At 44.2% G+C, this 20,963-nt stretch overlaps 2 protein-coding genes across 15 annotated transcripts in view; one reads left to right on the top strand and one right to left on the bottom strand.

The window, feature by feature from the left end:
* LOC119851571 (rap1 GTPase-activating protein 1) overlaps positions 1-2,277 on the top strand; it is a 56,875-nt gene extending 54,598 nt beyond the window's left edge. For all 10 annotated transcript variants that reach the window (XM_043513280.1, XM_038391656.2, XM_038391624.2 and 7 more), the window contains one exon: positions 6-2,277. In XM_043513280.1, coding sequence (XP_043369215.1) covers positions 6-23 — 18 coding nt within the window. In that variant the 3' untranslated portion in view covers positions 24-2,277. The remainder of the gene's footprint in view (positions 1-5) is intronic.
* GSTK1 (glutathione S-transferase kappa 1) lies at positions 1,770-19,587 on the bottom strand. 5 transcript variants are annotated; one of them, XM_038391687.2, is made up of 8 exons: positions 19,385-19,587; positions 17,390-17,471; positions 16,438-16,566; positions 11,368-11,468; positions 10,922-10,957; positions 7,209-7,325; positions 6,547-6,640; positions 1,770-2,569 (listed from the first exon to the last, which is right to left on the bottom strand). In XM_038391687.2, exons 1-8 carry the CDS (start codon positions 19,475-19,477, stop codon positions 2,520-2,522), a joined length of 702 nt encoding a protein of 233 aa, XP_038247615.1. In that variant the 5' UTR covers positions 19,478-19,587; the 3' UTR covers positions 1,770-2,519. The 5 variants fall into 5 exon arrangements, 3 of the variants coding, with proteins under 3 accessions (XP_038247615.1, XP_043369220.1, XP_043369218.1); XM_043513285.1 differs by lacking the exon at positions 19,385-19,587 and adding an exon at positions 18,821-18,928; XM_043513283.1 differs by lacking the exon at positions 6,547-6,640 and having other exon boundaries at positions 19,385-19,559.
* Between the last annotated feature and the right edge of the window lie 1,376 nt (positions 19,588-20,963).

Here is a 20,963-nt window from a genome sequence, read left to right as displayed (position 1 = left end):
GTCAGGATTTGCTGCTGAAGTGAAGGGCCTGGCTACTCCTCATCTTAGAGATTCAGAGGAGACAAAGCTGGATTCCCAAGACTGCTGGCCCTTCTGCTTCCTCCAGTGATGGTTGTGTCAAAAGCAGCCAGAAAACCAACCATGAAAACAAATGTGGCATTAATGCATCCAAGTATATCATTCCAGTTCAACCACCTCGGGGGCCAGAAACAAGCTATTCCACTAAGGGATTTCCATCCACCAGTGGAGGGGAGAGAGTGAAAAGGGAGCACTTTCAGTTTGTTTTTATTCCTGGTGTAAAACTTTCCCCACTGAGTCCACTGCAGAAGGGTTCAGATAGCCTGTTCATGGTCTTCTCTTCTTGGGAAGACAGCACTTAAGAGTTCATTCTTGGAGGCGGCAGAGAAATCCAGTTCATGATTGCTGCCGTATGAAGTGACATGGAATTTGCCATTGACCTCCAAGGTCATTACTGTAACCCTGTCATTAAAGAGAGGCCTAGGCCCTGTAACCATTGAGAGCTATGCCTGTCCCCTCAGAATGTATGTACATGAAGGTCTCTCCTTCCCCCATCTTTCATCACACTGCAAACTTAGTGTAGGAAACATTGTCCAGTTGGGAGTCATTCTTACAGTACCTGATGAGTTCCCCAGCCTTGTCCTTGAGGAGTTCATTTTCCCTCTGTGTCTCCTCCCTTTTCTCTCTCTGCCCTCCACTCTCTGTACCCTGCAGTAGCAAGATGTGTAAATGTGAATCTCTGACCCTTGCTCCATGCTTGTGGTGTGTGTGTGGCATCTTGGGCTCGCAATAAAAGGAGATTGTGGCCAACCGATCCTGGGCTCTATGAGGCTGTTATTGGCACGCTCACATCTTCATGCTACAATCCTCTAAAAATGCTCATGATGCTAAGACAGTTCAGGGCATTGTATATTTTGTTGTCATTTTTGGAGGGGTTCGGGGGAGGGGGAAGAGAGGGGTGAAAGGAGGAGGAGAGAAAAAGAACTCGCTCCACCCCCAGGTGGTGACCTCTCACAGTGCTAGTCCTCAATTCCAAAGCAACAGCCCTTTGCCAATCCTGGTATGTCCCCCAGCCCCGACATTGCCCAGGAGAGAGAAAAATCAGTCACCCAGGCTGTTGTGGCTCCCAGCCAAGTCACACTCATGCCAGGGAGAGCAGTCTCCTAGCCCAAACATGCTCAGCCAAGGAAGTGGTGACTCCTAGAGGTGAGATACTTAACATAACTCCTAGCAGCTTGGCTAGGGAGATCTCTCTCCCAGCCAAGACACTAGCACAGCTCTTACTTCAGCACAAGCACAGCCCCACCCATCAAGGCTCCTTCCAGCTTAGTCCCTGCTGGGGGTGACTGATACTTGGGAAAATGATAGAAATAATCATGTCAGTCTTCAGTCCCTGCTTTTCTCTCACACTCACACTCAGAGGTAAAACATGAGACAATAGACTAACTTTGTGTTTGTTTATACCAGCTACTGGGGTACTATTCAGGCAGAATTCCAAGTTAAATGGCCCAAGAGTCTGATCTGATATGGCAGACAGGTCACTAAGCCACTTGAGATATTGGTCTGTTCTGATAATAGAGACCTAGATATTGCTGTATTTGTTTCTTATTTTGTGAGGCACCTAAATCGGGGCTGAGGATTCCACTAGGCCAAAGGGATCTAGCTCAAATGTCATTTTTCAGAGTAGAATAAATTGCACTTTGTGGGGGAATAATCAGCCAGTGTGTCCCCACAATGCAAAATATCCAGACTAACAATCAGATGAAATTTATTCAGTGAGGGATTCAGATAATATGAGAGAAAGAATTACATTATACGACAACCACATGAGAGGCATTCAAGTGCACAGCAATGCAGGGATAATGAGGCAATGGACTGGCAATACAGACTGAGCCGCAAGGTACTGGTACAGACAGGACTCAAACCCTGCTCTGAGCTCTCAGCCTGAAAACGATTTCCTGCAGCCAGGTCTAGAGAGTTTGAATATATAAAACTTACAGCTGTAGTTCCCCTAGCAGTTCCCACTGATCACCAAATACTGCCCACTTTGGGTAAATTGAGACAAAAACCTGACAAGCATTTACACTTCACAGGATGAAACAAATTGAGTTGTTCTCAGCAGCGCACTTTCAGACTGCAGACCATTAGTGAAACAAGATTTCAATCATCCTTATCAGCCAGCCAGAGCTCTGCCATTGCCCATGACCCTGTATTAACATTTCACTCACCAAAGTGTCACCACGTCCCCATCCTCCCCGGGAAAAAAATCTATCTGTATGGTGAAAAAAGTGAAAAATCAGTCTCCAGTCTATCACAGAGCTCTAGGCTCAGTAGAACTAGAGTCCTGATTATTCTCCTGACAGAGGATTCCAGGGAAACATCACTGCTCTCCTCTCAGACCCTCTGGGACCCTAGATGCCATGTCTCAGGCATGGACATTACTACTTCATTTGAATTTTAGTAACTTATTTTCTGGTTGTTTCATATTGCACCTGGATTTCTCACATTCTGGGTTTTGAAGCTGCAGGAACTGGTCCCAGCCATTTCTCTCCTGTAAGAAAAGCCAGCATAAATTAAATCCTGAAACTGGGGGTGGGTTGCAGGGTAAGGCTGCCCTTCCTCCTCATGGAATGGGTAATTGTGCTGAAATGGGAATGTAATTAATGGGATGCAGAGCTATTCACACCTAGGCTACTGGACTCTGCTACCTGAGATGTACTGCCCAGCACCAAAGATAAGCTTGAATTTTAAGATCTGGGGGTTAAGGATGGGCTATGGAGCCTGTAATCAAGCCTGGCATCCCTTAGCCAGTTTCCTCACAGTGCTAGGCCAAAAAAGGGATCATGAACTCATTTCCCATGACTGACACGCCACAAACACTGCCAAATCTGAGGTTGAAATTCAGTTTCCCTTTTTCTGGCTCATCCAACAGTGGGTAATGCTGTTTTTTTACAGTCACCACAACCTATGCCAGTTCTCTTAATTAAAAAACAAAAAAGAAAAAGAAATCACAAAACTATAAGCTAAGCAGAATACACATCCAGCTGGACTGTCTGCTATGGAAATGGAACTAGAACCCCTCTCATTTTAGGATTAATGAAGTCCTGGTAGTAGTAGGTCTCCATTGTAATCCTGAATTTGTTCTCTTTCTCCTTGCTACAATCCATAAACAAGTTTTAGGCTGATTTCCCTTTACTAGGGTAAGACTAGGATTGAGGTACATTTTTCTGTCAGATTTGAAATGATTTGGACAGGTGGTTCCTCAGCTATTATACCCAAACAGGGTCTCACCTGAACTCAATTTTTTTTGCCACTTTATACCAAAAATACACTTGACTTAGCTAGTTGCAATTTCCTGTCCAGCACCTACAATTAGTTTTCAAAATTCCACCTTAATCAGCTACAGTAGTGTGAGAATGGCATCTTGGAGATGCTGACAGTCTTAAAACAGGACATCAGGTGACCAGGAAGGCTTCAATTTAAAAAAAAAAAAAAAAGGCTGGATCTTTAGCTGGGAATTTAGTGTGTAGCTGCACCATTCCCCAGCTGAGCATCTGGTCATCAGTCTCCAGACATTCTGCCAGCAGAGGCAGAGCTCAACACGTAACCTATCACTGGGGAGGGGACTGGCATGGGGAAAAGGAATATTGCCACCAAAGTGGAGTTAATCAGACAAGCATACCTTCTTTTACAGTGGTAACTAAGGAGGATGTTACACAACTTCAGCTAATTTTACAATGTTTAATATTAGTAGATCTGATTGATTTGCAACCAAGAGTTTTATAAGACCTTATCAAGGTGCTCTTTGGTCCACTGATGTTAATTTTCAAGAACCCTAGGAAAACTAGAAAGGGACAGAAGTGGAAGAAAGCCACTGTCAGGCCAATCCTTAAAAAGGGTAAATAGGATGATCTGGGTAATTAAGGACTAGTCAGTCTAACATAAAGCCCAGGCAAAAATAATGGAGAGTCCTGTCAAACAAATTTTATATAATTATTTGAAAAGATTTCAAGTCTGGTAGATAAAAGGTAACTCTGTGGAGATGTGGATTTAAGTAAGACATTTGAATTAATACCACCTGATATTCTGATTCAAACATGAGTGCTACTCAAAATCAATATGGCTCAATGAGTTAAAAACTGGGTAACTGACAGGTTTCAACATGTAGCTACTAACTGACACTTAGTACTTGGGGTGCCTTCACTGGGATCCTTCAAGGATCAGTTCTTGGTATAATGATACTCACTATTGTTATCAATGATCTGGAAGAAAATGTAAAATAATTGATAACATGCAGATGGTACAAAGATATAGCTCTCCCTTCCCCTAGCCCAAGAGGGAAGGAGATTCTGATTCTTTGGGTATGTCTACACTGCAATTAGACACCCATGGCTGACCTGTGCCACCTGACTAGGGCTCAGGCTGCAGGGCTGTTTAATTGTGGTGCAGACATTCAGGCTTAGGCTACAGCCCGAGGTCTGGAACCTCCCCCTTTGCAGGTTCCTAGAGCCCGGGCTCCAGTCCGAGCCCGGGCTCCAGTCCTTTTGGGATCCGGGAAGTGGGCAGGCGAAGCCCATCCACTGCTAAAGGATCCCCCCCCAGCATAGAAGGGGGATCCACAGGACCTAGATTACAATTAATTTCGGTGGACAACTAATGAAATCTTATTGGGATCTGGGAAGTGGGTGGGCGAAGCCCGTCCACTGCTAAAGGATCCCCCCCAGCCTAAAAGGGGGATCCACAGGACCTAGATGCCCAAAAGATTCCGGGGGACAACTAATGAAACAACAGGGACAGGGGTGCGGTCAAAGGGTCAAACGAAGGGAACCGGACGGGAACACCGAGCAGAGAACCACGGACAGCGCCCACTGCTCCTCAAAGGCGTCAAGGGAGTCAGAGGACGCCGCCCAGAGGAACTCTGGCCGGATACGTGAACAGACCGAGGATCGGAAATAGGCCCCACAGTCACAGGAGACTCCATCGGCCAACCTCCTCACGCTGGTTTTATAGATAGCCATTTTAGCTAGGGCCAGGAGGAGGTTGACCAGGAGATCCCGTGACTTTGTGGGGCCACGGATAGGGAGTGCATAAATGAGAAGGTGAAGGGAGAAGTGCAACCAAAAACGTAATAAAATATTGGTGAGGAGCCGGATTAGGGGCTGCAGCCTGGCACACTCCAAGTATACATGTGCCAGGGTATCCCTCACGCCGCAAAAGGGGCAGGTGTCTGGGATTGAAGTGAACCGCGCCAAGTACACGCCCGTGCTCACGGCTCCGTGAAGGAGCCGCCAACTGACCTCCCCGGCGGGCCTCGGGACTAAGGTGGAATATAGGCTGGCCCACCGGGGCTCCTCATCCTCCAAAGGTGGCAGGAGGTCCCACCATTTTGTATCGGGGCGGGACACGAGGGTGCGGGCGTGAAGGGTGTGGAGCACGAGCCTGTAGAGATGTTTTCTCTGCGCGGTTTGAAAGCAGACCGGCTGCATCTCGTGCAGCTGGCTTCCGGTGAGGCGGGTGAAGGGGTCGGTTGGGTCCACAGGGCAGGGGTCAGATTAAAAGGTCCGGCGGGCCTGGGGTAGCGGGTGGGCGGGGCGTGCCCTCGTGCAGGACCCGGTCAAGATAAACCCGAGCAGCGGGTGGCAAAGCGGCCTTCACCTCCTGTACTATGCGCCGGGGAGTACAAGGTCTGGAAAGCCCCATGCGCTGAGCGAAGGTCAGGGGATCTAGCCAGTCTCCCCGGTCATAGTCCAGGAGGTCTCCGACTCTTGTGACCTCTGCCAGGACCAACCTCTGGCGCACCGAGCGGGCCTCGGCCACCTGCACACGGAGCTGGGGGTTGTGTAGCAGGGGCTCCGCGAGGAGATCTGCCCTCTCGGTGGCCGCCATGGACCTGGTCGTTGAAAAGAGTTTCCAGGTCCGGAGGAGGTCCTGGTAGAAGACCGGGAGCCCGGAGAGGTCTCGCGGAAGACCTCTCAGATGAAGATAAAGGAGCTGCCGGTCGTATCGGAGCCCTCGGAAGCGGCGCAGGAAGGGGTGCGCCAGTATGCTCCACGCCGGACTACCTGCACCATAAAGGAGCCTCTGAAGGGTCTGCAGGCGGAAGACATGGACCTGAGCGAGCAGACATTTTAGGCCCTGCCCTCCCTCCTCCAGAGGTAGATGGAGAACCCCTGCAGGGACCCAGCGCAGTCCTGACCAAAAGAACTCCAGAATCGATGTCCGGAGGTTGGCCAGGAAACCCGGGGCCGGGACCAGGGTGTTGAGCCGGTACCAACAACTAATGAAATAACAGGGACAGGGATGTGATCAAAGGGTAGCCTGGGCTCCAGTCTGAGCCCGAGTGTCTACACTTTAATTAAGCAGCCCCTTAGACTGAGCCAGCTGGCACATGCCAGCCATGGGTTTTTAATTGCAGTGTAGACATACCCACAAAGCGTTAATTTGTCTGTCACATTACACATCCCATTAGAGCAGATGGATAATTACCAGGGAGAGAAAATAGAGGGAAACGTTAATAGAAGCACTCACCTATAACATTGCCCAGGAGCTCTAAACGATCAGAACCAAAGAAGAGGTGAGATTCACCATTAATATGGGCCACAACTGCTGGCATTCCAAATGCCTAATGCCCACATGGAGACAAAACAGGAAGAATCACAAAGAGACGAATAAGCACAAGACCAGTTCTAAGAAAAACTTCTACAAAGAACTGTATCACCTTTCCTCCTACCTCGCGCTCTCACTTTCTTTTTCCCTTTCCCTTCCTTTCTTCTTTCTCTATCTCAAATCTGGGTCCCATGCACCAAGCCTAGATTCTGCAAAACTCTTATGGCCCCGTCATCCCATGGGACTAAGAGAAAAAGAATCAGAAACAAACCACGGCTTCGTGCATGGTAGTGGAGAGCAGTGACCCCAGGCACTAGCTCTGGTCTCTGGCATGCCAGTCCCCTGACACCTCCCTTGGAATGGGCCAGGAATCAGACCTGGGTTTCTCAAAAGATAGTTTCCTGCACTAATACCGAGGGTATTGAGCTGGCTTGCAAGATGTGTGTTTAACATACAAAAAAGTCTGAGAGCAATGGGATCCTTGTGTATTCTGATCTACCCTTTCATTCTGCCTTGACCCACAATATCACTGCTGGGAAAGGAACACACAGATCTAACCCCATGTGGCAATGGGAGCTTCTCACCCCATATTTCAGTGCCTCTTCTGTTGTCGCCTTCAGGCGATTCTTCACCTCAGGGGTCGAGGTCATTGCCAGTAGCTTCTGGGCCAGCGCAGAGGGTAACCCAGCCTCCCCTGCAGCCTGAGGAGGCAGACAGACAGAAAATAAGAACAGCCACTGTTTTCATGATAGTTACATAATAATTACATGCAGCTTCATTGCTTGAATCATAGAATCATAGAATCATAGAATATCAGGGTTGGAAGGGACCCCAGAAGGTCATCTAGTCCAACCCCCTGCTCAAAGCAGGACCAAGTCCCAGTTAAATCATCCTAGCCAGGGCTTTGTCAAGCCTGACCTTAAAAACCTCTAAGGAAGGAGATTCTACCACCTCCCTAGGTAACGCATTCCAGTGTTTCACCACCCTCTTAGTGAAAAAGTTTTTCCTAATATCCAATCTAAACCTCCCCCATTGCAACTTGAGACCATTACTCCTCGTTCTGTCATCTGCTACCATTGAGAACAGTCTAGAGCCATCCTCTTTGAAACCCCCTTTCAGGTAGTTGAAAGCAGCTATCAAATCCCCCCTCATTCTTCTCTTCTGCAGACTAAACAATCCCAGCTCCCTCAGCCTCTCCTCATAAGTCATGTGCTCTAGACCCCTAATCATTGTTGTTGCCCTTCGCTGTACAAGCTGTTGAAGGTCTGTTGTCATACAATTATTCCTCCTAGAACATTTCTCTGGCAGGACGTCTGGCCTACTTTCTTCCATTGCCTGGTTACATCACCTATTCTGAGTGACTTTGGAATATGAAGATGAAGGGATATCACCTCTCAGGCTCAAAATATGCAGCTCTTGTTAGATGGGCTTTCAATTAGCTAGCAAAAGGGAGAAAGGGAGTTTATGCTTAGTTTAAGTTAAGTACTATCAACATATGAATTAAGACAGATGAAGTGCTGTAGTGGAAAAAAAAGATGAAGAGTATTAATGTATTAAAGTGTCTAAACAGTATTGGAAGGAACCTGCCAAACACAGCAAGAGAGGAACGAGGAGTGACACTGCATGACAGAGACCAAACTCAGTAAGCCTAACTGGAAGTTGGTGGGTGATCTTCAGAACTGGAATGTTGGTACAGAAGGGCAACGCACGTTCTACTTCATTGGAGACAAAAAGAGGATCCTCATCCCTTGTTCTAGCAGTGAACTTCTCAAACTTCAAATCTGCCATGGTGTGATGCCGACAATCAAAATGCAAGACATAGGGCCCAAAAGTGGGACACCCATATCTTACTGTGTCACAACATAATGTACACATTATAAAGTTATTTACTATAAAATCTCCCTGTGTCAATGAAGAACCCCATTTAAAAAAAAAAGAAAAGAAAACGAACAAATTCTCTCACATATAACCATAAAGTCCACAAAATGGACCATCAGCAGGGGCTGAACCTGGACATTCAGGTCTATACAAATAAGCTGCACCAGTTGAATGTAAATTGGTTTGTAAACCAATGTAGTAAAACTAGTGCAACACCCTGCTCTGGGAACACTTATTTCATTCTGAGGGTCGCTTATTTCCATTTAGCTTAAACCTGTTTCCATCAATTAATGCTAAACTGAAAAAAACTGCTCCCAAACCAAAATAAGTGTTTACACAGGGGTTTGCTCCAATTTAGTTACTTTATTTTAAATTCACACCTTATATTAAACTGGTGCAACTTTCTCACATAGTTAAAGCCTCAGTTCAACAGCACACAGCTTTATTGCTTGAGCTACAGGAGTAACTGCTAACTACTACGTGGACTAGCCACTAAGAGAGGCCTTGACACATCTTTTCCCAGTGGATTTACATTTGCTAGGAAGAAGTAGACTATTGGAGAGCTGATGTTCTGAGTTCTAGCTCTGGTTTAAGAGGGATGAGAGACAGGACAAGCCAAAGCACATATACCTAGAATATTTATTCTGAAAGGTAGTGTGACTGTGTGGCTAAGGGCTGGTCTACACTGCCAAGTTTTTCACCAAAAGGCAGCTTTTGGCGATAAACCAGCAGAGGTGCACATACTACAAAGCCACTTTTCAAGACAAACCTCCTCAATTGCAGCGTTTTAATAAAACCACGTAGACAAGAATGATAAGGCTTTTTATCGCCAAAGTGCCAGTGTAAACATCTTGCTTGCTTTTATCGCTGTAATTGGCCTCCGAGGTGTACCACAATGCCTGAAGTAACCACTCTGCTCATTGTTTTGAGCTCAGTAGCCCTGCGGGCAGGCACCCTTCCCTTTTCAAAGCTCCGTTCTGACAGTCAGCACGCTGTGTTGCTCTGCTCCAGGAAAACAAAGAGCATATCATTAATGTGGAATGCTCCTGCTGTCTCCCACACTAAACACAGAGGCAGGCAGGGTTGGGTGTTTGTGTGTCTGTCCCAGAGCCAGGAAGGGATACAGGGGCTAATGTTGGGTTTCCCCCAGGACTGATTGTTTCTGGTGGCCATCTGAATTTACGAGACAGCATGAGGACACACACACACACACACACACACGCACGCACACACACTCTCCCCCGCTACCCTCCACACTTCAGTTGAAAAGTGACTGGCAAACTATTAGGATGCCCATGGAACAATGGGATTGAGAAATCTGCATCATGTGAGGCACTGCAAACCCTTCTCAAAGCACCCAGCCAGTTGCACAGTGGGATAGCTACCCACAGTGCACTGCTCTCTTGTAATAGTAATAGCAAGAGCTGCTAGTTTGGATGCACTCCAGCGACACAAGGGGCATAGTGAGGACATGTAACAGCAGTTTAATTAAAGCGCTTTAATAAAAGTGGCATAACTTTTGGTAAAAAAATCTTAGCAGTGTAGACATAGCTTAAGACTTTGAGAGACCTGGATTCTCATGCTAACACTGCCTAAAATAATCTTCTGCAACCTCTCTGCTTTGAGATATACTGATGAAAAGTGCTATATAAGAGTAGTAGTAAAAACAGTGTTTGTAAAATTAAGGTGGCAGCTAATACTTGGCAACCATCTAGGGCTAGAATATGAGATCCTAGTTTGGGATCAAATTGGAACTGTGGCCTTGATTTGGCCTCAAACACAAACCCCAAAACTAATCCTGGTTCAGATCTGAACACTGTCTTCTGCCTATCTAACAAACAGAAGAGGCAGGATGCAGATAGTGGAACTGAGGAAAAGAAGAACTGACACTATTTCAAAGCAACTTCAAAGAAAGGCATACCAATTGGGGTTTGAGAATGGAACCCAGCTACACCACCACCACTGTCCCCTCCACAATCTGCCTTCTGAATCAAATTTTAACTCAAGTTAAAAGCCTTTTATAGAAGCAAACCCATTCCCTTCCCTGAGCTCACTCTTGAACATGGCTCGTGGCTTTATTACTGTTTATTAATTATATTTTAATTGTGTATCCACTGCCTATTCTGGGGCATCCTGCTAGGGAAGGCACCTAAATATCCACCCTAGGCCTGGCAATAAAATGCACCAAAGTTACTTGGGAAATTACCCCCACGTTTCCACAGACTTAGGGGATTGGAGTCACTGACATGGGAGTCACATTTTCCCTAAGGGAATTTCCTGAGAACTCCAAATGATCCCTTAAGAAATCCACAGCCAGTGAAAATTATTTAAGTTGTCTCCATAGATGGTAACCTAAGACCCATATCAAATAAATCACAACAAATTAATGTAGAAGCAGTAGTGACAGGGAGAAACTTACTGCCAATATACTCTCTGGTTGGGTGATATCTTCATCCTGGTGAGAGGAGAAGGAATAAATCAAATGGTTAAATGTTTGTGAACAAGATGCTGAATCTACAAAGATAATTTCTCACAGTGACCCTGTCTTCCTGCAGGGATGGAGTCAGAAAAGCTCAGCTGAGGACAGGGATCCTATTGGAGAATTTCCCACAGGAAAGAGGAAAAGATCCCATTCACCTAGACTGGAACTGGATTATGTGGACTCTGGAATTAACTATTGGTGCAGCATCCACACACTGAAAGAAACAGAAATTGAAATTGACTTGAAATGTAGTGCTTTCCTTGGATTGGACCCTGAACCACAGATTTCAACCCTCCTGCTGACACTACATGGTTGGCTGAGGGTAGAGGAGGGTCAGGAAGATGGGGAAAGGAGATGGATTGGGAATATGAGAAAGTACTCACCCGGGACCAGATGCGCATCCAGAGCTCTCTGGACACGGGCTCCAGGAACTGTGGCTGTGTCATATCCGTGGCTGTGATAAAGCGCATGGCAAAAAGGCTGCCTGGGTTTGATGGGAAAGACAGAAAGACACATTGAGGAGGCGTAGGAACAGCATCAACCAATGAAGTCTGCCACTGCCCTGGGAATGTCCCCAAGCAGTAAAAAGGTCATTAAATGAAACTCTTACCAATGTTCATAAGAAGCTTACTTCTGTATGGGACTGTCCCAAGGAGTTAGCTACTCAAGTCTGCAGCAGGATCTGAACACGGAGAGGGTGCTCTAAGAGAGGGACTTAGTTGGGATTCATCTATGGAAATAGCTTGCTGAACACAGTCTGCACTGGTCTCAGATGGAGAGTGGACTCAAAGTTTGTTATGGCCAAAAACATCATGGGCCAAACTTTCAAGAGTTGCTTCTAGTTCTGGGACCTCCAACATTGGAAGTCCAACTAGAGACAAATAGGACCTGATATTCAGAGGTGCTCAACATCCTCAATTCCACTGATTTTAACCAGAATTGTAGGTACTCAGCTTCTCAGCACGTTAGGCACTAGCTCGCTAATGTATGAACTGCACATGGCAGATTTCAAGTTAAGTGCTAAGAAGTAGCAGCATTAATATCTTGAGCACTAGTTATATTCATGGATGTCCAATTTACAGTGGCACCAGTCCTTGGGGTCTTAACCCTCTCTATTAGGGCAGGTCAAACTATTCATTGCCAGTAATACTTGTTTTGAATTCAACCCCATTTCTGTTGAGTGACTCATTCAAAAGTCTATCCTGAGTCCCACTGATCTATTCATTATTTCTAATGAATCAATAAACTTGAAGAAGAATTTTCAGCCTATGGAGGGTTGTTGTAAAACGTTCACTTCAGTCAATTGCAATTTGTTTCTGGTTGCGTGTGGTCACCTAAGTCACATGGAATTGGTTCTGCACTATGCTTTGATGATGGAAACTTTTTTTAAAGCAGTAATATAATAAATAACCAGGGTGAATAAAAAAAAAATCAATGTTTTTAAAAAAAAAAAATTTATTAAATCGGATTTTTTTGATAAAATGCTTTTTGAGGTAAAAACCCATCTAAAGACTGTTTTAATTAAGAAACAATATAACTCAAAGATATCTCATCACAGAATAGGGATTATAAATTCTAATTCTATAGCATGAGACAATATATAATGTAATATTTAAGAAAAGGTTTGTAAAGGAGTTCCATAGTTCATGGATTAGGGACCCAATCTCATGGGGTTCCAGGGGCTTCTGTATAGATTATTTAGGTTAATTTTTCTATCTACCCAATGGGACTCAGTGCTCAGTCTAGACGATACCATCAGAGATGCTGAGTTTTGCAGTTCTCAAACTGTGGATTTGTGTCTCCAGAGATGTTAACAACAAAAATGTTTTTAAATAAATAAAATATAGAGGTGAGAAATAAGACCTCAACCCTCCTGTCCCTCTGCAAATTTGTGTACACAGCGTTAATCCCTTACCTCTCTCTAAAAGTGCAAAGTTTCAAAAAGTTCAATGAATAGAAGATTGTTGGGGGCGGAATAGATCTGGACAAGGAGAAGAAGCTTGGAGATAAATGTCAGAAGGGAGGGACAGGAAGTAGAAACAAAAAAGTGAAACTGTTTGAGCAGCATATTCCAGAAGTCTTGAGGTCTTTCTGAGTGTAGCCTTCATTGATTTGAGATCTACCATACCATTCTCTCACTAGAAGGGAAAACCTATAATGGCAGTAGGCTGTAAGAGAGACCCAGTTTGGGAATATTTTAATGAAGTTCCTCTACCTGTGGGTAAGACAGGCATGTGTGCAAAATGCGAACAGTGCAACAAAGAAATGCAAGGCCTGGTTGCCAAATGAAACAACATCATGAGAAGTGTTCCTTCTCAGGAGGAAGCTTCATTGAAGATGATGAAAGGAACATGTCTGAACATGCAGGATCTTCAGGTTGATAAACTTTTTTATTTCATACTTCTTTCTTAAGGACTGCCTGTCTTCCTTCTGGACTATTCTTAAATTATCATGTTTGAACAAAAAATATAGTTGTTATTCTATGGTACTATCATTTTAGATGCAATTGTAACAAAAAAAATAAACACCTGAGATCTTCCTTTTACAATTTCACCTTTAAAGTAGTACTGAGTGTCAGTGAATGCAATGGAGTAATACTAAATAAGCAGTATGGTAATAATAATTAAATAACTGCACTGACTTATTTTGTTTAGGAAAATCCATCCTCAACATACAGGATTCTGAAGACTATCCACCTTCAAGATCACTATCATTTTCTATAGTTTCAGAGTTATCTGCCAATGATAGTGTTTCAGTCACATCATATATGTCACACAGCCACAGTATATCACCTGTAGCAAAAAGAAAAAAAAATCATCCAGAAACAACCATAGATAAGCTTGTGATAAGAACCAGCAGTTTACAAAAAGTGGTATTTGATGAAAAAATTGCCCTGTTTGTTTATGCAACAAACTCTCCTCTCCGTGTGACTGAGAGCCCACACTTCAATAACATGGTTCAGTCATTAAGACCAGGATAGAGTCCACCCAACAGAGCAGATGTTGCAGGCAAATTGCTGGATAACATGTATGAAAGAGAAATTGAGCAGCGTGCAAAAGGTCTAGAGGGTAAAATTGTTAACCTGAGTCTTGGGTGGAGCAATGTCCACAATGATCCTGTTATATGTGCTCGTGTGCCAACAGAAGAAGGGAATGTCTTCCTTACAGAAACAATAGCTACATCAGGAAATGCACACACAGCAGAATACTTACAAGTAGCAGCAGTAAAAGCTATAACTAACTGTGAAAAAAAAAATTTCAAATGTTTAGTATACAGCTTGGTCAGAGACAATGCTGCAAATATATCAAAGATGAGAAGAAATTATTTAGAAGAGTCACAAGCTAACAACATACGGTTGCAGTGCTCATCTGATGCACCTCCTAGCCAAAGACTTCAGTGTTCCAGAAATAAAGGCTAATGTTGTTGAAATTGCAAAATACTTCCGTAACAACCACTTTGCAGCAGCTACTCTGAAAAAAAAAAAAAAAATGGAAGGAACAAAGCTAACTCTCCCACAAGACATGCGATGGAACTCAGTAGTGGACTGTTTTGAGCACTACATCAAGAACTGGCGTAATCTGATGACAGTTTGTGAACAAAATTGTGAAAAAAATAGATGGCACTGTTACAGCCAAAGTTCTCAACATGGGGCTTAAGAGAAATGTTGACCACATGCTGAATATCCTGAAGCCTATTTCTGCAGCCATGAACAAAATGCAGGGAAATAGCTGTTTTATTGCTGATGCTGTAGAAATTGGGACGGAACAGAGTGAGATCTTAAAAAGAGAAATATGTGATGACAGAGCATCATTACAAGCATTAAAAAACAAATGGGACAAGCACTATCCCCAGCTCATTTTCTTGCAAATATTCTCAATACTCGGTACTAGGGTCAAACCTTAACTGCTGAAGAGGAGGAGTTGGCTATGACATGGACATCCAGCAATCATCCTTCCATAATGCCAACTATAATAAATTTCAGAGTTAAGGGTGAAACCATTCAAGAAATATATGTTTGCTGATGATGTTTTAAAGAAAATCACACCAGTGAACAGGTAGAAGTCACTTAAGCACTTGGATTCAGAGACTGTTGAAGTGATCATCTCATTTTTAACAGCAGTAGCTTCTTCTGCCGGTGTAGAAAGAATATTTTCTTACTTTGGACTAATTCATTCCAAACTGAGAAATCATTTGGGACCTGAAAAAGCAGGAAAGCTTGTTTTTCTTTTACAGATTATGAACAAACAGGAAAATGAAGATGAAGACGACTGAGTTAGCTGCAGAAGCCAATATTTCAAGTTTCTCATGTTGACCTGGCTATTTAATTTTTGTTTTTTTTAAATATTTCATTTAACTATTTTAGTTAAAAACCATTTTAACAAAAACAAACCTGATTTTAAAAAAACTTGAATGTTTAACTAAATTCAAAAATTCATATGCTTGTTTTGTTAAAATAGTATATGTTTGCTGTTGAAGAAAAAAAAATCCAGAACACATAACGTTGTTTTAGTTAAACAAAACAATTTAAACGCCTGTCTGGTGACGTTCCTCTCCTGATACAGTATGGCAAGAAAATCCTCCAAATATTAATGAATAACCATTGAATTGGAGATATTTATGAAGTCATTGGGAGGTGAAGTGCTTCAATTATCTTTGGTAAATGAAATAACCAAACAATCATTCATTTTCTGATATAGCTGTAAAACTAATCTGAAAAGTTTTCAAAATAAATCACTTAAAAAATGTATAGTGTGTACCTTCTAAAAATGAAACCTACATCTATCTGAGTTGCGAAGAATATGTATTAAGGTTATAACAACCAACAAGAATGCACTTTTTAATCATGATTTCTACATAATCGAGCCTTCCTGACTAGCGATTTAAATCAAATCCACCCTGTAAACAACAAAGAACACACTCACCTGTATGAATTTTTGACCAAATAATTTCTGTGCTAATATTTTAGATTTTCAGCATTTGTGAATATTGTCATGAATTTGTGGCAGTCATCTGAACAGTCACAAGTAACATGACCCTGTGAATAGGACTGATCTGAACTTAGTGCTTTTATTTGCAAAACTATTTGCTATTTTTAAACACAGATCTGTGCCTCATGTAATTCAGTGATGAAAAAAATATTACAGTGTCAGAGCTTGTGGGCTTGCCTCCTACCTCCTTGCCTCCTACTCTGAGCTGTTCTCCCTCCCAGCTCTGCCAAAGCACCTTAGTCACAATCTGCAAAAACTCTTATGCTATTCCACTCTCAGCCCTTTCCCGAGTAGGAATTTCCACTCATGCGAAGCTATGCACACAACTCATACAAATCACAAATGGGGGAAGAAGAAGAGAATATTTAATCTCATTTTCCCCCCTTCAATGTCATGCAAGATTTGGACACTGAGCTCCTTAAGGTGAAAGGTCAACTCACTGACCAAGCAGCCTCCTCTACTTACTTTTTCTGATAACACTTCCAAAAAAATCCTTGGGGATCTGCAGTGGGACCTGGTAATATTTTGCCATCCTCTTTATATCCTTCATCATGTATTCCCCACGTTTGGGCACCATCGCTGGGGGCTGGTTACCTTACAGAAAAGGTGAAATTACAAAATGAAGATTCCAGTTATAATAAGGTAGGTCTGGTCAACACACAAATTTAAATGAAAAAAGTATAATTTTATACTGATTTAGTAAAACAGTTGCAACTTTGTGTGAGTACACTCTTATATGAGTTTAAACCTAGCTTACTACAGTTTCACTTGCATCAGTAAATTTGCAGGTGCTAAACTGACATAACCAGTTTTAAACCAATAAGAATGTCCACAAAGGAGTTTGCACCAGCTAAATCAGTTTTTAAAAGATAAATAAACTTTTGGGTACAGTAAAGTGCTGTTCATCATAAAGCACTTTACTAAGGAGGGTGAGGATCATTATCCCTATTTTAAAAGTGAGAAACTGAGACACAGCAAGATGAAGTGCTTTGCGATTTCAGGCAAATCAAATCTCCAACAGAGCCAGAAACATAACTCATGACAGAGCTCTCCTGCTAGCATAATTAAACCTAACGAGCGGCAGTAGCTATGTCCATATAGCTTTTGCTGGTGAAACTTTTGTCAGCTGGGGGGGAGGGGGATGTTTCCTGATCAACAAAAGTGCTAGTGTAGACAAAGCCTTAGACGTCCGAGTAGAAAGGAAGGGCTTCAGCAATGCCTGGCTAATGACAGCAGGGAGTCTCAGTGGTCTGTGATATTCCCCATAGAATCCATTTTCGCGTCTGTGGTGAGCTCCCTCACAGCAGTGCCCTGCCAGAGCCCGATTGCAAGATGGAATCTCCACTCTCTCATAGCCACACTCTGCAGGAGGTTCCAGATGTTCTCTGTTGAGGGTCAGGAGCAGTCGAACACCTACCAGTCTCCTTCATTATGCCTCCAAGGAAAGCAGGACGAAAACGCAACTCAATGCTCCAGTTGTGCCGGTACCGGCAAAGCACCTGCAATGGGACAAATAATAATGGAAAACAATATCTAAGACCTGCAATGAGGCCCAGGTGCCCTGTCTCTGACAGAAGCCAGGATCTGGGTACTGAAATACATCTAGCAGATAAAGCCTGATCTGTCTGAGACCATTAGAAATCAACCCTGGGATCAGCAAGGCAGTTCAGATCTTCATGCCAGTGATACTGTGGGGAAGGTTTGTAAATTCCTACAGAGGAACCAGGGATTAAAATATCAAGCAGCCCTAAACCCCTGTGAAATGCACTCCAACGATAGCCATGGAGATAACTGCACCACTGCACCCAGGTTTCTCTCTGGAGCAGAAAGAAGAAATGACACACCAGATTCATTTCTCTCTTTTAAATCAGGAAAACAACAGCATCTCCCCTTTCTTTAAGCACTTCATGAGTATAAGTTACATCTATTTCCTCTGGGCTTGTCTCACAGAACAACTCTGTTTATTGCTGCTCTAATCTATTTAAACCAGGACCAGATGATGATATAGATGCTATGGGACCCAGCTATGGAGTCATGTGATAAAATGAGAATCTCAATTTTCATTTTAAAGAGTGTGTAATGTGATGCCCCAGGTGTGTCACTGGCAGTGGAGACTGAACCCACTATCTATTGCGCTAGTAGCCTCAGATTGCCTTAATTTTGCCTTGATTTTAATGTCGTTTTCACGGTAGCAACATACATGCCACCCAAAGCGTCATTAAAAAAAAAAAAATCCTGAGTTTTTGGAAACACCAGCTTGAGAAATCCCTGAAAAACCAGAGGTTATGCAGGTATGATGTCAATATGTGTATCCCTAAAGTTACCCTTGTAAGTCTTGTACAAATAGAGTGGGTTGAAATTTTTCCATTCAAAACATTGACAAACAAAAGGTCATTTTAAAAAAAAAAAAAATGAAAGTTACTGCAATTTTTGTTGTTGCAATTTTCAATTTTTGACAAAAGTGAGAATTTGTTGGCTTTGTTGTTAAAATTTGTTTCCTGGCCCCTTTCTTTTCCTCCCACTTTCATTAGCCAAAATGGAAACAGGAAATAGTTGAGCGAAATGGGGGGAACCGCAAACGAAAAAGTTCGTTTACAACATTTTCAACCGGCCAAAAAACAAAACAAAAACAACAAAGACAACCCCTCCCAAAGCCTAGTCCCTCTTCAAAATGCGTGGAATGAAAATTATTGCAAATTAAAAAAGTTAGCAGCGTCTTCCAGCTAGCTTTAGGCATAAGGCGCGGGCTCCTCATGTTCCTGAAACAGTATTGATTTCACTGAGCTTCCATGGGGCACAATTTAGTCCAAAGGCCCTGTGTAATTAAGATTAAGATCAGGCTCAGAACCTCTGCTCCAGTCATCACTGTAGGACAGTCATCTTCTCTAAAAGCAGAATGAGTAACTTTCTCCAGTGAACCGTCAGCACTCCTGGCTGGCTTTTATCCAGTTGCACTAACTTCGGTTGCTCCAGGCAAGGCGACACAGTCAGTATGAAAAAACACAAACAAACACCCCCCTATAAAAGAAAACAGGGAGCTGGAACCCTGTATGAAACAAACTAAGCCAGAGCTGGCCAACAGACCCGCGGTGAGTACGCAGGGGTAAGAGCTTGCAAACTGTGATTACTATAAACGCGTTTCTGCTGAAGGGAAGCGCAGGGGACAGGGGGGAAAGGACCGCCCGGTTCTCCCGCAAGGTCCGGACCGTGCCTGCGGCCAGCCGGGGGAAATTCAGCAACGACACGGAGGGGAAGCAGCTGACGTACGGCAGGTCCTCGGGGCTCGGAGACTCGGGAAAGGCCGGGGATCTCCTAGCACTTCCACAGGCCTAAGGTCTATTCTTCCAAGCCCCAGCGCCTTCGCCCCTGCCCCCGTGTTTCTCGGCCGGCCGGTCCCTGCCTCCCGCCTCACCTCGAATCCGAGCCAGGAGTAGGGGGAGGCCACGTCATAGAAGATTTCCACCAGTTTCTTGCTGCCGCCAAAGCCTCCCCCGGCTGCTGCCATTGCCCCGCTCGCCGGGAGGGTCGCCGCAATCCCTCCGGCCCGCTCGCTCCAGGCCAGGGGGCCTCCGGCTGGCGCTTAACCGAGCCGCGACGCCGCCTCGCTGCGGCAGGACTCCGCTGCCGCCTAGCGGCCGCTGCCCACAGACGTGGAAGTGCTGCCCCTTTGCAGGCGGCCGAGACTCAACAGCGGCCTTGGGAGCTTCGGCTCTAAGAAGTGTCCAAGGGCTACCTTGGGAATTCTACTAGCCAAGGGTCTAGGGCAGCGCTCGCCCCTATTTTCGAAGGGGGAGGGGGGGCCACTATGGCAACGCGCCTTCAATGGGAGAGCCCCAGGGGGTAGGGCGAGGGGTTCGGAGGGCGGGAGGTGGCGGCCCAGTGTAGGGCAGCGGGTGGGGTGCAGGCAGTGGTTGCCCCAGGAATTGAAACTAGGGGGGCGTTCGAATTTACAGGGGGGGGTGTCAGGGCCGATGGGTGAGACTGTGAGGGTGAAGGTGGGCGGTACGGCACCCTAGTAAAAACTGAAAAATGTTTCATGACCATTTTATTAGATTTAACACAAAAGTAAAGTTGGCTACTCAAGCCTCCTATGAAGCACTATGTCTACATCCTTCTTGGTTTCCTGTTATAATTTTGTACAACTCTGTTAATGAACTTCTTGAATGCAATGCATTCATCTTTGGTGGCTTCTCGTGTGGTCCAGTACTTCCATTCCTTCAATCCATATGCTCATTAGTTCATTCACATGATCAGGCAGAAGGCGACTTCTTTCAGAACCCAAAATTCTATTCGATGATGAAAAAGAAGGCTCAACTGTAGCTGTTGTGACTGGGAGTAGCAAGAGATGAATTCCTACTTCTTTCAGCCCAGGAAACATAGCACAAAGATCAGGTCGAGCCACTAGTTGAAGTCAAATCTTCATTCATTCGCCGCATGATATTCCACTCTGTGCTCAAATTCTCTACTCTGTCCTGATCACATGGCAGTCCCATTGCTGGTAGTGCCTCACTCCACTCAACTGTCAGCGTTTTATAGGACAGGCATCTGTAAAAGCTACATAGAGGTTGAGTAGCATCTAGAAATCGCTGTTGTAGATTTTTAAGAATCAAGTCTGTGTACTTTTTCAGTTGTCTTAACAAACACTTCTTGTCTTCTTCACTTAAGGATTCAATATAAATGCCTTCATTAGTCAACTTCTGGACTGCAGTCTTTGCTTCTTCCAGTACTTTTTCAATGGATAGCTCTCTGATTGATCCAAATGTAGCTTCTACCCCGGACATCAAGATAAAGCACACAATGACTTAATACTTGATGCCCATTTTCATCGGTGCATTCATTAGCCATGTATGCAAGTTTTTTGAATGTGGTGAGAGAGTTTCTTCACTCTTTCAACTGTTAAGTCTTTTTCACTCTTGCACCACATGCTTCTAGCCAGTCAGTTGAGTTTCTTGCAGAAAGATAGTGAGCTTTCTGCACGTTGATGCACTCCA

The sequence above is a fragment of the Dermochelys coriacea genome, chromosome 1 (assembly GCF_009764565.3).
Source record: "Dermochelys coriacea isolate rDerCor1 chromosome 1, rDerCor1.pri.v4, whole genome shotgun sequence".
In the NCBI taxonomy this organism is placed as follows: Eukaryota; Metazoa; Chordata; order Testudines; family Dermochelyidae; genus Dermochelys; species Dermochelys coriacea.
Note: the sequence above shows the minus strand (reverse complement) of the source record. Positions and strands in the feature narration are given on the sequence as shown.